Below are 16907 nucleotides of genomic sequence, written 5' to 3'. Positions count from 1 at the left end.
TGCAGCTGTAGGGTAGCTTTTGTGATTAAAGCGTCCTGCTGTAGCCTGAACTCTAATACTCCAACTCACTGTATCATTAAGCCAGAGCAAAGTGTGTGTGTGAGTCGGTGTCTCTCAGTTGGGGATCCTCTTTGACTGAAGCCTCCTGTTCCCTATGTGAGGTAGTTTGGTTACAGTATGCTAAGGGTTCTCCACTTCTCCATTAGACATTTATTAAAGATAATAATATAGTGTTTGTGAAATTATTTGACCATTTGCTAGCTTTCAAGAGAGTCGCCAGATAAAAAAAGAATTGAATCAGATATTCCAGGGAGCGGACTTAATTTTGTTTTGCCGTCATATCGTAAGCCTCTTCGGCAGTCTTTATTTAGATTTTATCTTGTAAAGATTTAGTTTGAAGAAAATATAAGAAGACATTTATTTAAAGAGAAGTAAAGTAAGTAACATCTAATGAGTCTGCTCTTTGTGTCTTTTCTCTCTCTCTCTCTTTCATGCATTCCCTTTGGACCCTCCCTGAAGCTGAAGAGTATGCTGCCGAAGGTAAGACTGATGCTTTACTTCACGGGCCCTCTGATGGCTTTCCTTAATGCTGTCATGGATGCTGATGCTGGCTGCTTGTTAATACTGTATGCCCTCCCTCTGGGGAGGGGCATTGTCAGTTTGGACTGCGGTTATAAGTGACGTCCAGGGGGCCTAAATTACAGTTTCCAATCAAGACAAAAGTGCCTGTGCAACCAAAAATAATCCCTGTTTTATCTCTTGTTTATTTTATCTTGTCTTTTTTTTATTTTGTTTTGTTTTACTGCGGTTTATCTCTGTAGACATAAGCATATGGTTGTATATTTCACATAGGAATATATCCATGGACTCCAAAAAAAAAAACTTCGAGACAGCTTGGCAATCTTGAGTTTGTTTACTAGTTAACATAGTTTTGTAAAAGTTAACAAAAGACATGGTGATTTTTGAGATACTGTCTTCCTGTTTTCCTCCCTTCTATCTCCAGCAAAGGTGAACGAATGCTGCCTGTAAGGGCCCCCGAGTGGCCTCATTAGCTCTAGGGCCAGGCACTGAACCAGTGCTGGATGTAGCAGGCTTTAGGGATGGATCAGCCTTGGCTTGTCTGTCTGCAGGCTGTTATCGGTCTCCACTTTGCAGTGTTTAGGGAGAGGTTCACTGGTTGACTGAGTAGGTTTGTCATTAACATCCGACTCTCAGATAAGACAAAATTCTGTTTTGAATCTTTGTGTTGAGTAGTGAACAGGTGTCTGGTATTGGTGCATGTTTTGGAGTTGCATTTCCTCCTAGCTGAGTTTTAGGTGATGGATTACCTATCACATGGCCTGAACCAGCAGGGGAAATCACTATGACAAACACCTTCTTGCTACAGGTTTTCTTTAAAACTGAACTTGAATACTGCATTTATTTCTCAATCTTTATACCAAGCATGAGTTGTTTATCGTTGGACATATTTGTAATATAAAAGCACATGTCATACAGTCATTTCATTGTTATCAGCTAACCCAGTGAACCTTATTTGAATAATGGTTTGTGCTTGCGATGTAGTAAGTGTGCAGTTGTAGACTTTTTGTTCCAACATGAGAAACGCAAGCCTCCTGTAACGCGTGCGTGCGTGTGTGTCAGGGATGGGGACTTGAGTCTGAGACTCAGACTCGAGTCACACTTAAGTCGCACAAACAGCTGACTTCAGACTTGACTTGCGACTCGACCCAAAAGACTTCAGACTTGACTCTCACTTGAGTGTCGAGACTCGTCAGCAACCTGTTTTCATGCAATTATTGCCTTTTTTTTGTAACTTACATGTTTATTGAGTTTTCACATGCATATAGACAAAACAATACAGCAAATAAGGAACAAATTAAAATAGTAATAACACTAAAACTGTCTGGAGATGATCCACTATTCAGTCGCAGTTATTGCTTTTTAAATCTAAATTCATTCATGTATTTCTATTTTCTTTTATTGCTGCATATACATTGGGGAAACGTATGACGAGCTGCATGTCCCCTGCCCTAGGCCATAATGTGCAACGTAACGCATGCGCTATGCCTATTTGTGTATGTATGTAGGTCTGTCACTTGCTAATGTTAAAGAGACGTTAAATTTAGCATATATCGTCACAGGTTAACAAGATAACCATCGCAAAGTGTTGTGCTAATGCTGGGAACAGGCAAATTGTATCTTTATAGTTATATCCATATGATGTGACAGACTTAGGTTAATATTTCACCAGGTTCTTGTTGGAGCGTAACGCTCGCCTAAAATGCAACCTAGGGTGTTTTTGTGAATGTACCCGAGTCAAACTTTAGTTTAAAAGCATAATTAGGATGGACCATCTCCAAATGCAACATAACAGGGAGGAGGGTAAAGATGGAAAGCTCCTAAAGCTCAGTTCCATATAAATGCACGGATAATTTGTTGTTTTGTCGTTAGTGAAAAGTAATATTGACCTTGTAGTTGAAAAAGGAGCCTCATATAAGAATGACATTTCCTCCTATGGAGTCCGTTCATTCGCATTCGGATATCGTCTCGTTTTGACTGGTGAGATGGTAACACCCGGAAACAACAACTTATAAAGTAAGTCGTTCAAAACCTTTCTTTTTAGTAAACTCTGTGTACACAATGTTCTCAATTCTGGAGTTCATGTGTAGAGCCCCTGGTCATAATTGGAGCAAAGTTTCATGTTGTGTCGAGCCTTCTTAGTGTTTTTAAAAATGTTGATTTTGATGCTATCATAGAAGTGCCCCTAGCACTCCCATTCAAAAGGCCATTTGACCGAAAAATGAAGATACTGTAAATCTTAAGTGGTGCTTCCGTCCTAATTATGCTTTTAAACAAAAGTTTGACTCGCGTACATTCACAAAAAGACCCTAGGTTGCATTTTGGCGGGAGTTGCGCTTTAAATAGCAATACGGAAAGTATCAGTTCTCTCATGTTTGCACCATGGTTGGTGTATTAACTTTCAATACAGATGTTTCCCTCAAACTTTGAACACTGAAAAATGTAATGTATGATGAGGTTGGGTTTTACAGCCAGTTAGTAACACAGACAAACATGTATTCTTTGGTGCAGATACCAAATTGTTGAAAAATACAGTTATGAAATTGAAACTGAGTTCTTCATTTGTGTTTCTTCAGATTACATTGCAGTAGGCCGCCATAAAGTTCTCCACCAACTGATTTTGATTTTTAACAAAAAGGAGTTGCCCTTTCCGAAGGGTGATTGTGTATCAACAAGACAGCTCAATAGATTAATTTAATGGATCATTGTCTCTGATACAAAACCCTCAAAACTGCAGTAAAGCCAACACTGTTCAAAATATCAGGTCTACCTCGTGGCCTGGTGCAGTGGTTGTTTCTGTAGAGGCTAATACAGAGATGACGCTAAAGCTGAAACAAGAAGAAGAAACAAAAAAAGGAACAAATATTTTCATTTTAAAAAAAAAAAAAAAAAATCAAGTTGTTTGTTGTGTTAAGCTGGTTCAACAAAGAGAGTGAGGGGGTGGGGTTGTTTTTTTTTTTTTTTTCTTTTTTTTTGAGTGTGATGGGGTGTTGTTTTTTTTTTTTTTTTTTTTTCCCCACCCGCCTTTTCTTTTTTTTTTTTTTTTTTTTTTTTTTTTTGGTCTGACAGACCATGACCATGAACACGTAAAACAGCTGACAGTAACAGATCAAATGTAACCCTGGTCAGTGTGGCTGGCCTCTGAGACTAGATTTAGTGACCTGGTGCTCTGTTTGGGTGAGGGATGTTCCGAGCTGCCCACGCTGATCTTAATCAATCTGATCAAGGCTAATGATCTTTTCTGTCTGAGCCACACAGACTCCAACTTAATCTCACCCTTCGGGGATGGCAATAACAATTTTCTTCTTTTCCCCAGCGTAAAAAATGGAGTTTGATGTTGGCTAGAGATACAGGATTATAGATTTGTGTGGGGCCTGTAGTAATAGAAGATTACTTTGGATCATTATAACCAGATTATGGATTTTGTTCTTATTAAGGAGAAATAAAACAAAATCATAGACTAAAAACTTGAATGTTTTTTAAATGTGTGTGCATCAAGGCAGCAGGAGGAGAAAAACAGAGTAAAGCAAATATTAAATGTGCTGATGTCATTATGGCATTAACCTAGATTTTGGAACAAACAAATTCCAACTGCTGTTATGTTGAATACCTTCGGCTAAAAGGCCGACCACCTGGTTTTGATCTTGCCAAAAATGATGAATTGCAAAAGCAATTGAGAATGATAGGCATTTATTCATGTAACGGCCTAGCTTAACAACAACAACGCAATTTGTTCATTCTTTCCGATCAATAGAGCTTAACTGTGCATTTTTCAATGAACGCACAAAAGATATGCAGTGTTCAAACAAAGCAATTGATTGTGGAAGATTGCTGGCTTGCTTTTTACTCACGAGCACTTGAGAAGAAAAGAATAGGCTGAAAATAACACAAAACAAACACACATGCACACAGTAACCTCATTGGAAGGGAAAAAGAGTGGAAGGGTGGAGCAGAGCTGAATGGTGTCTTTCTTCAGCGCTGAAATTGCTCAAGAGCCTTTGGACAGTAGGATGCCTTGATGTCGCCTCTGCCTGCCCAGCCTCTGCCAGATGTTGCAGTGAGATTACGCCTCCTCAGGTCCTGGAGGAGCCAAAGTCCAGCCATGCCTGTTCTCACAAGACGTTAATTTCACCCCACACAGCTCACACTCTTTTCTGTCTTCCTGTTTTTCTGCTTTGTGATAACAAAGTCTAAAGGGATGGAGTGGGCGTCCAGATGCTTCAGTGTCAACATGCGTGGCCACTGGCAATACTGTTTTCTGTGATGGAGAGAGAAATGGATTGGACAATGCATGGCCTGGAGCTGTAGTTTTGTGTGTGGGTGTGGGTGTTTGGTGTGTGGTAGGGCTGCTCCCTCTTAGTCGATTAGTCGACTAATCGGTCGTTTTGGTCTTAGTCAACTTAGATTTATTTAGTCGATTAGTCATGTTTTATGCTTTTTTTCATGCTGAATGACTTATTTCCAAGAAACGTACGAGCACATCTCTGGTAAACACAAGAATTAAAGTGGCGCTTTTGCATGACTCTTTGCGGAGAAACTCAGATTTACAGATCTGTCGATTAAATCAACTAATCGATTAGTCGATACAGTTGAATGAGTGTTAGTCGACTAAGAATTTCTTCAATCGAGCACAGCTCTAGTGTGTGGTGTGTGTGTGTAATTTGTGAAGCTCTGTCAAATTCTTTCCGAAGTTAATTTGATTATTTTGTGGGATCTTTCTGATTCAATCTTGGAATAGCTGAAGGGTTTCATCAGCCTATATACGTGTATATGTTTTGAACTGACAGACAAAGACCAGCGTTTTTAGCATGCATAAAATTCTGTATATCCTTTGAAACCAACCCCCTTTAGTTGAATATATTCTCTCTACCTAGCACACACAAGTCGTAACTTCAGCTCGTCTTCGACTGTATTACAATGACATTGCATTACGATGAGCTTTGGGAGGGTTCTCGAGGCTTTCTTCAAAGTACCCATTTTTACTGTGTACTGAAATTAAAATGTGTTGTGCACCTCTGTGCCTGTGTTGCTTTTTGAAATAGTAAAAAATAAATAAAGTCTTTTAAGCATTTCCCAATGGAGGCTGGGGTTATGGGGTATTTGGAGTTTATATTGCCTCATCTTTCGTTTGGTTGTCTTCACCAACTAATATATGCCCGGTCAGGGATACAGTCTTGATAATCCTCCTCTCTTTTCTATCACTCTATGATTTCCCCTCTTCCTTTGCCCTTATCCCTTACACCTATCTCTAGCTTGATTCTGTCTCATCAATCTCCGGTTTTGTCTTCTTGCCACATAAATGTACTCTCGACATATCTTTCTTCCTTTCCTTCTGCCAATCCTGTTTTTTTTTATTTGCTCTCTTCTTCATCTCGGTCACCTCCTTCCCTCTTCTGGTAGATAAACTCATAGTTTGTAGCTAAGAGGCTTATTGGCGAGATGCCTCTATATGAAGCTGTGAAATACAGCTTTACTGGGATATTGAGGGCTAGAGAGACTATAGAGGTTTATTAACTGGTGCCCACATTATGTATTTAACGCTGTGATTTAGAACTTGTTTTACAGCTATGATATGTAAATGAATAGGAAGACATTAATTTGCCCACATTAAATAATATCTTTGAAGGCAACACTTCAAGACTCCTGTTTTAGCATCCATTGTAAGTTCTAATAAGGTTTTGACCTTGTTCTTTTGGAGGCTCTTAATGTTTGACACCATCATAAGGGATCATAGTAACTAATGTACAAAGTAGATTAACCTACGAGGGCTACGCTGGCTGTGGTGTCAAAGTGCACTTTAAGATTGGATTAACAGGGGAAGGTGGGTAATATAATTATTACCCGGGAACCTCATTAATTTCTGCACACAGTGCTGTTAAAGATACTGGCCAGTAAAGTAGAGTACACATGTAAAACGTATACAAAGAAAAATTATATTGAAAACTTAAATTAAAGTAGAGCTGTCTGAACTGACAAGATTGTTGCCACCCTATTAACACTGGAGCCATAATGCCGGACAGACTTGTGTTCTAGGATTGTCTCAACTCTGGGCCTTTTGCAACTTGTCTTTGCTTTGCAGCCATGCCGATGATGCGGCTGCAATTGATGACAAAGATCTTTTAACGCTTGGCCATGTGCATTGCTGCAGAACTAATATGTTCTAAACAGAGCTACGACTCATTTCAACGAACACATGCAAAGAGAGACCTCAAAACACGGCATAAGCTGGGGCTCATGTCAGGATAGGTTTTGTCATGTACTAGGTATAGCACACATTTATACATATTTATAATGTGTGTGTGTGTATGTATATACACTGGTACGCTGGGGATATACTGTATGTATGTTTTATCACTTTCCTTTTCCACCCCTGACACCCACTGTCACTTTCATAACCAGATTTGTTCATTTCTCAAGTCAAGAGTCACTGCTTGATTCTTTTTTCTCTCCAAAACTTTCCATTCTTTGCAGAGGTTTTAAGCAATCCTTTTGTGTACCTGCAGCCTTTTTTTCGAATTAAATTATGCCATGAAAGGCCACTGACTGCAAAGCTAAGAGTCCATGCTGGCCCGGTGACACTGTGCGAGATTGCATTTGGACAGAACCCGATGAAAAGTCCATCCGCTGCCTGTCCCCCAGCCGACAGCCAGTTCTTAGAAAATAAAAGCACTTCCCCACTCTCCCTCACTTCCATACGGCTGCTAAGCCAAAAGGTTGAGGAAAGTGGTTACTGCCACATTTGTCTTTCTCGTAGGCGTGTGCTTGTGTCGTTTGTGTGTAAACATGTTCCTCACAAGAAAGACTTCGCAGTCCTTTTTTTGTATGTGTGTGCATCAGTGTGTGTTTTCTGATTACTTAAGCTCGTCTAAAGGCCCAGCCCCTTTAAATATCCCACTGCCTTAGAAATTCAGTCTCACTGCCGGAGTCTCTTTCTTGGTACAAAGCAAACACGTTCTTCACTCTGGATCATTCAGCAGGTTAACATTGTTTTTGACTGTCTTGTTTGAGCCATGGCCTTTTATTTTTGGTCTAATATTAATTTAGCAGGCTGCAATTATGTACGGTATGAAGGGCTGTTGGTGGCAGTGAGGCAGTGCGGAGAAAAAATGGTCTGGTAAAATTGAGATCAATAGGCTGGCGAGATGAATGAGAGTGACCAATAAAAGAAGGGGAACAGGTAATAGAGCTAGTCTCTCCTCATCCTTCCCTCAATTTCATAATGGGAAAATAGTAACACTTGAGTGAGCTTGCTTTGCCGCTGAGGACCTCCCTTTTCTCCAAAGTAAAATGATATTCTTTTGGGTAGTAGCCTAGAATACAGGATGTCTTTTTCTCTTGCTTCATCCTCCTTTTTGTTTCTCCATGTCCCATCTGTTATCCATTTTGTTTGCTTTTTGTCTTCTTTGACAGTCACCATCTTGCTCTCTCTCAGCATGTTTGATTTTTTTTTTTAGCTTTGCCTCTATTCATTTTTTGGTTGTCATTCTGACTTGCAGTCTTTTGCTTTACAAACCCCAATTCCACTGAAGTTGGGAAGTTGTGTAAAATGTAAATTAAAAACAGAATGACGATTGATAAATCCTTTTCAACCTATATTCAATTGAATACACCACAAACACAAGAAATGTAATGTTCAAACTGATACTTTTTTTTTTTTGCAAATATTCACTTATTTTGAATTTGATGCCTTGCAATGCAGCTTAAAAAAGCTTGGACATGGTAGCCACATCCTGTGTTAACTGACAGTGCTTTCCGAAGTGTTCCTGAGCCCACGTGGTAATATCTTTTACATAAGGTTTTTAATGCAGTGTCACCTAAGGGTTTGAAGGTCACGGGCATTCAATGTTGGTTTTCGAGATATATCCAGATTCTCTGGATCTTTTGATGATATTATGGACTGTAAATTATGAAATCCATACATTTCTTGCAATTGTACGTTGAGAAACATTGGGCCTCATTCACCAATATCTTCTATCTAAGAAAGTCTACGTCTGATTCATGACGTGTTCTTAAACAGCGGAAAATTTCGCAGTTGTTCTGTGTTGTTCTTAGAATGATGAATCCCAATGTCTTCCTTAATTGAAAGCTTGTGCCTGTTGCTCCTATTTAGCATAGGTAAATGCCCCGTTTGTTCCCATAAAAGGGCATCAGATGGCAGGGCCGTGTGCTCACTGTGACGCAGCCCACGAGAGAAATGTTGAAAAGACGTGGTAAAGACGGTGAAGGCCTCGGCTCCAAAAGAAAGAAAAACTTCAGTTATTCTGAAGCGGAGGTAGTGCTGCAAGAAGTTAGCGAAAAACAAGCCATCATATTTAGTAGCGTCAGCAGTGGGTACAAAAGCAGCAAATAAAACTCATGCATGGAACGCAATTACTCATGCAGTGAACGCTGTATCCGGACAAGGGCGCAGAACTGATGAATTAAAAATAAATGGTTTGATCTGAAACCTGAGGCAAAAAACAATATTTCAAAACATAGAAGACGGATGCTGGCCACTGCAGCAGTAGTTAACACGCCATTTTGTGGTGTAGTCCTAGTGTGCAGAAATATGCACACTTTGGGCGTGTAAATAGCATGATCAATCACCTATTATTGGATGGCAAGGTTCCCCGATAACACAATTGATGTGAATTGAATGCAAAGCAAGGCAAGTTTATTTATATAGGCCTAGCACTTTCCATATACGATGGGAATTCAAAGTGCTTTACAAATGAGCAGAAGTGTAAGTGTAGTGTGTATGTATTAAAAAACATTATGTGTAAAATAATGAAAATAATTGGTTACAACATTATGAAGGAGCTAAAGAGTGCTCTTGAGTGTGCGTAGATTCTGTTTTTACCTAAGAGCAAAAAATAAGAAAACATTGGTGAATGCCAGAATCTAAGTGAAAACTGCGGAAGTGGGGTTCAAGAACAAGTGTGTTCTTAAGAACATTTGGTGAATGAGGCCCAATGTTCTAGACTATTTGCTCATGCAGTCGTTCACAATGTGGTGAACCCCGCACCATCCTTGCTTGTGAACAACGAGCCTTTTGGGGATGCTCCTTCAATACCCAATCATGACACTCCCCTGTTTCCAATTAACCTGTTCACCTGTGGAATGTTACAAACAGGTGTTTTTTGAGCATTCCTCAACTTCCCCAGTCTTTTGTTGCTCCTGTCCCAGCTTTTTTTGGAACGTGCTGCAGGCATCAAATTCAAAATGAGTGAATATTTGCAACAAAACAATACATTTTATCAGTTTGAACATTAAATAGCTTGTCTGTGTAATGTATTCAATTGAATATAGGTTGAAAAGGATTTGCAAATCATTGTATTCTGTTTTTATTTAAGTTTTACACAATGTCCCAACTTCGTTGGAATTGGGGTTTGTAACTCAGTTACTCATTTAAATGAAGGGAAAGGAAGCTACATGTCATTCATCACAATGAATGCTGGCTTTTAATGGATGCTTTAACTGCTTGAGGCAAGCTGCCGAAATGTCCTTTAGCAAGACACCGGGTCCCTGCTGGCTGAGGGGTTGCTGCTCTGTATAGCTCATCCTGACCTTTGACCTTCCTGTGGATGAGCAGGAGACAGGTCCATATCCCGACATTCAAGGGACAGAACACTAACCTCCACATTTACTCTTCAAAACCTAATCTGTGATGTCTTAACAAGTTGTATTCCAAACAGATCTTGCATAATAAAACACATATGGTTTGAAAAGTAAATAGATTAAAAAACTCTTGCATCAACATTTGTTAGCTTTTGCTGATGATGATAACACAGGGACCAGACGGCACTTGACTGACCAGAAGAATTAAAGCATTTAAACGGTATAGAAATTACAAAATGTGAAAAAAGTCATATATCTTAAGGCTCCAGCTGACACAATGTTTCAGATGTATGTTTTTGTCAATAATAACAATTAATATCAAAGTGCATGGTGTGTACTTTGCAGATTGTGATTGAAAACACTTTTCCACTTAATTTATCATATGTGGATAACTACGGTTTGTTTTCAATTTGACACAAGCCTAGGATTGAGTGTTCTTAGATTCAAGCCAACAATTGACTCTAATGTTTACCCTACAGCTAGCAACAGCTCCAAGCTCAAATCTGGAAAACCCCAGGTTTTGTCAGACTTTGCTGGATTAGGACCAGACCTTTTTAAAACTTACCCCCTTCATGAACTCATAAAATTCTTGGAAATACTAAGTCATTTAGCAAGAAAAAGCATGAAAAAAATGACTAATCGACTAAAGAAATCTTAGTTGACTAAGACCAAAATTACTAATTTGTTGATTAATGGACCAAGAGGGACAGCCCTAATATATATATATATATATATATATATATATATATATATATATATATATATATATATATATATATATATATATATATTTTTTTTTTTATTATTATTATTTTTAAATTGCAAATAAATAAAATAATGGAATAGACGATGAGGACAAACCTGAACATGTTATTGAATCTATTTTCTAAATCTGTCTGAAAGCCACAATTTGCATTCTGTGGACCATTATTTCACTTACACAGTCACATAATTAGAAACTAAACACTGATTGAGTGCTTTCTTGTCCTGTATAAAATCAACCTTTTATTACTTGGTGTAAAATTTAAATGGCCACCATCTTGAAAAAACAAAGACGTTTCATTACATTCCTGTTTGACATGTATTTAACATTACTTTTATATTACAGCACATATAGAGCGTAAAAAGTGCTCTGCTAATAATTTTTGCTGTTCTAGAAATCTCACGCTGAAAAATGACTATTCTGGATTCAAACTCAAGATGACAAAATTACAAAGACAACAGTTCAGCAATAAGGCATTTGAAAAAACAATATAGTCTTTTTTTTTAATTTCATATCAGGATTCACTAAGCATGATTTAAAACCTGCTTTGTGTAGTAGTCAAACACTGGCTTTATTCACTAGATTTCCTCAACTTGCAGACTAGTTTATGATAAATGTATACATCAGTCTTTCCTGTTGCTAAACCAAAATCAGTGTGCTGCCAACTAAGATCTGGATCCGAGAATATCATGAAACATGTTTCTTTGTCATGGCTGTTAATGGGTTTTCATATTTGTAATTGTTATCTAACTGTGTGTGTATTTTTGAGCAGCGCTGCTCTGGAACACAAAATGAATTTCAGTGTAAACTGACAATAAAGTTGGATCGTATAAACAAAACGGACATCTGTGATAAAAATAAATGGCCGTACTGTCCTTTTTACAACATCCCTGCCGACAGGGGTCCCATGCTTTTATTTATTTTTTTCTCTCTCTCTCCACTGTCACTGTGGCCTAACTGCTGTGATGAGTTGTTATCAGAAACACCATAAATGTGTGCAGCAGCTGCCATAAAGCCTCACTCCCTACAGGTCTTATTTATTTATCTATCGCCTCTCCAATTCCCGGAGGGCCTGAGAGGAGGAGCTTTAATGCCACCGAGCTTCATTGCTCACTTAGTGGGCTGGCTTAGGCCTGGCATGCTTGCTTTCTCAGCATGTGCTCATTTTAGAGGGGGAGCAGTAGAAATGGAAAGAGTAAAGGTAGGACACGGGCTAGAGGGAGATGAGTGTCAAGGAGTAAAGGAAATGAGTGCGAAGAGAGGAAGAAATAGATACATAGGGATAGGAAACAACAGAGAAGGGATAGACTGAGGAACAGGAGGAGTCGGGGGAAATCTCAAGAGCTTAGGCATCAAACCAGCAGGCTGTTTCAGTTGAAGGAGACATGGCCTAGATACTTCACTGTTAATGACTGTTCTGCTAGGCCAGGGTTTCATTTTGCCAACTAAGCCAGTGTCATCTATATAGTGTTATGCACACCATGTGGCCATTCAGCCCTGTGTGTGTGTGTGTGTGTGTGTGTGTGTGCATTGTAGCTATGCATTTCACACATGAACCATAGTCTTCACATTATGTCTCTAACATGTCGTGATACAGCATCAACTAAGATGTGCAGCACCACAATCGTCTGGCTTCAAGGCTGGTCACTCAACAGAAACTGCCCTCCTTGCTGTCACTGAGCAGCTTCACATCGCTAGAACAACCTCTGTCTTCCATCATCATCCTTCTGGACCTTTCTGCTGCCTTTGACACCGTGAACCACCAGATCCTCATTTCGACACTCCAGAATCTGGGTGTCTCAGGCTTTGCACTCTCATTGCTCACATCTTACCTGGCAGACCGAACCTACCGGGTAACTTGGAGAGGACCTAGCTCAGAACCTTGCCCTCTGAAAACTGGGGTTCCTCAGGGATCAGTCCTGGGTCCCCTCCTCTTTTCTCTGTACAGCAACTCTCTCGGGTCTGTCATTCAGTCGCACGGCTTTTCTTATCACAGCTATGCTGATGACACCCAACTAATTCTCTCCTGAGTCTGAAACTCAAGTAGCAGCACGTATCTCGGCCTGTCTGACTGACATCTCTTCTTGGATGTCTACACACCATCTGAAACTCAACCTCCACAAGAATGAGCTCCTTTTCTGTCCAGGGAAGGGCTTTCCTACCCAAGACCTTACTATAACAATCGACAACTCTGTGGTAGTCCCCACCCAGACTGCTAGAAACCTGGGTATGACACTTGACGACCAACTCTCCTTCACTGCTAACATTGCTGCAAACACCTGATCGTGTAGATACATGCTGCATAACATCAGAAGGATACGTCCCCTTCTAACGCAGAAGGCGGCTCAGATTCTGGTTCAGGCTCTAGTCATCTCACGTCTAGACTACTGCAACTCCCTCCTGATTGGCCTGCCTGCATGTGCCATCCGACCCCTGCAGCTCATTCAGAACGCAGCAGCTCGGCTTGTCTTCAACCTCCCCAAGTTCTCTCACACTACACCACTCCTCCGCTCTCTTCACTGGTTACCAATTGCGGCCCGCATCCACTTCAAGACAATAGTACTTACATACAGGGCCACGAACGGATCAGCCCCAGCTTACATCCAGGACATGGTCAAACCATATACCCCAACCTTCCCACTTCGCTCTGCATCAGCCAAACTGCTTGCTGCCCACTCACAGCGAGGGACAACTAATCTCTCAACGAAATCCCGACTGTTCACTGTCCTGGCTCCAAAATGGTGGAACGAGCTCCCCATCGACATCAGGATGGCCGAAGCTTTGCTTATTTAAAGCTAATGTACTTGCACTTACTACTTGTTGTCTGGAGTTTGAACCTTTTCAGTTGAAAGCACTTAATTGTAAGTCGCTTTGGATAAAAGCGTCAGCTAAATGACATGTAATGTAATGTAAGACATGGCCTAACAAGTCATCAAACCAAAACCCTCAATTTGGTTCACGTCTCACCAACTGCTAGGTCATATGCAGGGTATGCCCCACATTGCTTTTGATATTTAGATTTAGATGTTCATTCAATTATGTCTTCTGCTATGTTCTTTGGACCCACTGTAACTCTGTATTTGGTGCCATTTCTGTTTGAAATTCAGACCATGAGTCCTCGTCTCAACAGATCAAGTAGCTTTATTTTCAGGATTGTTGGAGTCATCAGTCCTGCAAAAATGTACAAAACAAGTGGAGTACCAATCCCGGTACCACAGGTGGCCACTGAGCTTGTACTCCAGATTGGGACTTTAACTCTGTCCTAGCAATTTGATTTCTGCAGGTTTCACCAGGAAACTGAAAGAAAGACACCCATTTGTTTCCGTGGCTTGACAGTTGGCAATGAATGAAACTGATCCAATCTCGAGGAACCTCTTCCTTCTTCCTCCTCTTCTTCTGCTGACTTGAGACAGACAAATAAACATGCTTACACCTGTGGAGAACCCAGAGTATATCCAGGTCACTCCGTAATAGATTGAGTATCTGTGTGTGTTTGTGTGTGCGTCAGTGAAAGACACTGTTTGTGCATGTGCAGGGCCCAGATTAAGCTGTCACACAGACTGTGAGTGGTCCCAGACAGGCTGATCAATGTGGGGGCCAGCTTGCAGATAATGAAGTGGTTAGGTCTCCCCTGATGCCTTTAATTGAACAAGTGTCGCTGGCTTGGCCCATCTGGACAGAAAGCAGAAAGCTGGGAATTGGGTGTTTTCATGTGGACTGTGGTTTGAATGGCTGGTAAGGAAGAGTCATTTTGTGACCCTGTGAGTAGCTGAGGAGACTGTAAAGGGCTTACGTGGAAGGACAAACCAGCAACATTAATCTTTCAGCTTCATGTGCAGAGACTGTACTCTACTGTAAATGTAAGCCTGTTTTTACATGTGTGCTCCTTCTCAAAGGAATTACACTGTGCACTAATCTAAGTCAATATTGTTTGACTTAACCTGAAGAAGTCTTTGCTAGTGCTATCCTGTTTTGGTGTGTGTATGTCCTGTCTGTATCTCCGGCTCTCAGGACCAGTGTAGCTGGATAGTACTGCTGGCTGCAAAATTGAGTCCAGCTACCGCCTCTTCAATAGGAAGTGCACTGCCTCTTCAGTCAGAGCCACAACAACAAGGAGAAAGAAAGTTTCTAAATATGCCGTGGCTGCGTGAAAGCACATTTATTGCAATCCTGGAGGGACCAGCGGCATAACCATAAACTGCCTAAGGGTATTGCTTCTGCATACAGGGAGAATTTATTACAATCGAGGATTTTTCTTTTTCGCGTGTATGTGTTTTACGGTTTAATTCTTTACCACTGTCAAAGGTCCTATTGTGAAATCTGCAGGCAGGAGAGAGTGCAAGCTGAACAATTCAACGCCTTAAGCAAGTGGCCCTGTTGAATAAGATAAGGTCAGAACTCCACTCCTGATTTAGAGGATACAGAGCAGCTCCCATCTGGACACTGACAAGAGCAGCTTCCCTCCTCTCTCTAAGCCAAGTCAATGAAGAGACCTTCTACCTGCCTTGTTCGCTGTTTCTCCTTTCTGTCAGACAGAGCCCCTATACACTATTCATAAACCGCAGAGGGTTGTCTGACCTTTTTGCTGGAATGTTAGGGCAAATTAGTTGTCAGAGTAGTGGACGTGGCAGCCATGCTAAGCCCTAGATTCTGTCCCCTACACCTCCTTCCTTCCTTTTTTCACCTTTTCATAGGATACCTGCCCTTTCTACTGCCCAAGCATTAGTCTCACCACTACCATGGGCAGACGTTGTTGTCTCTGTTACTGTCCTCTGATTGCAGAATAAGGCAGGCAGACATGCCACAAAGTGTACTCTGAACCACGATATTAACGAGATTCACAAAGCTCAGCAAAAATAGGCAAACAAAAGTGATTTACACACTTGCATATGCCCACTCTGAGAAAATTGGCCTTCAAAATACAATACAAAACAACAGCCATGTGGTCCATTCCTGCTGAACGCTTTTCCTCCGAGGTAAACCGTATGGCAGTCCTTTTCAATCAGAAATGAATTTGAAACATTCCCTACAGCAGTCTGCTGCACATCCTTGTGTGAATCACTACCCTAATTCAGTCTATACATCACATGAATCCTTGAATTACTATCAACCACTTTTACCTAGAATACAGAACAGCTTATAATGAGCCCAAATGCAAGCGGCACCCTTTTAAAGTAGAGTAAACACTAAGCTTGCTGAGCCGCTGGCCCCCAGAGTCTACGCATATTCATGACCTTATGTAATGGCTTTTAAAAATAAACACCACTGCATTCAGCAAGCATTAGTTATTCCTGCATAGTAATTGGCTACTCGAGACTGCATTTTGGGAATGTGTTACTGCTGGTGCACTTTCTAGACATCGAACAAGAGGGAAACTTTGTGGTTACTCAGGATCAAGCTACACATTTGTGTGTGGGTGTGAGTGCGTGTGCGTACGTACGTACGTACGTACCGTTCATCCAATCAACTTCACACTTGGTTTCCTGGATACTCAATGAACTTGGGGTCTGGATTTTGGAGCAGTTTAGACAGCATTGGATATTAAAAAACTGAATAAAACTAATTGGCCGAACAATAAAGGAAAAGATTGAAGTAAAAAAAAAAAATAATAACCTGTTGACGCAGCAGGCTGTTGAGCCTCGGAGCCGTCATTAAAAGCGACGTCAATAAAATATGATGTGCCGCACAATTGCATCAACTGTCTATTGTTTGGTCATACCTGTATTTTATGATATCTGTCAGAGGAGCAGAAGTGTTCATGACAACTTCTATATTTACTTTGAGGGTAATTCACACTGGGCAAAATGTGATAAGAATGTACGGGGGTCAGACATTTTTATCCGTTGTATTTAACACACACACCTATTTATATTAGCCTATAAGCTAAACGCAGTATATGGCTGTAGCCTTTACAGGCTATTTTAGTGTTAAACACTACAAATGTTTGTATGAAAAGAAGTAAGCATAA

At 40.5% G+C, this 16907-nt stretch overlaps 1 protein-coding gene across 8 annotated transcripts in view; it reads left to right on the top strand.

Annotated features, from left to right (window-relative positions):
- Window positions 1–16907, top strand: part of nrxn2b (neurexin 2b) — a 669808-nt gene that overhangs the window by 53014 nt on the left and 599887 nt on the right. For all 8 annotated transcript variants that reach the window (XM_039821634.1, XM_039821632.1, XM_039821630.1 and 5 more), the window contains exon 2: window positions 520–540. In XM_039821634.1, the coding sequence (XP_039677568.1) occupies window positions 520–540 (21 nt within the window). The remainder of the gene's footprint in view (window positions 1–519; window positions 541–16907) is intronic.

The sequence above is a fragment of the Perca fluviatilis genome, chromosome 14 (assembly GCF_010015445.1).
Source record: "Perca fluviatilis chromosome 14, GENO_Pfluv_1.0, whole genome shotgun sequence".
Classification (NCBI taxonomy): Eukaryota; Metazoa; Chordata; class Actinopteri; order Perciformes; family Percidae; genus Perca; species Perca fluviatilis.
This window is presented reverse-complemented; position numbering and strand designations above follow the sequence as displayed.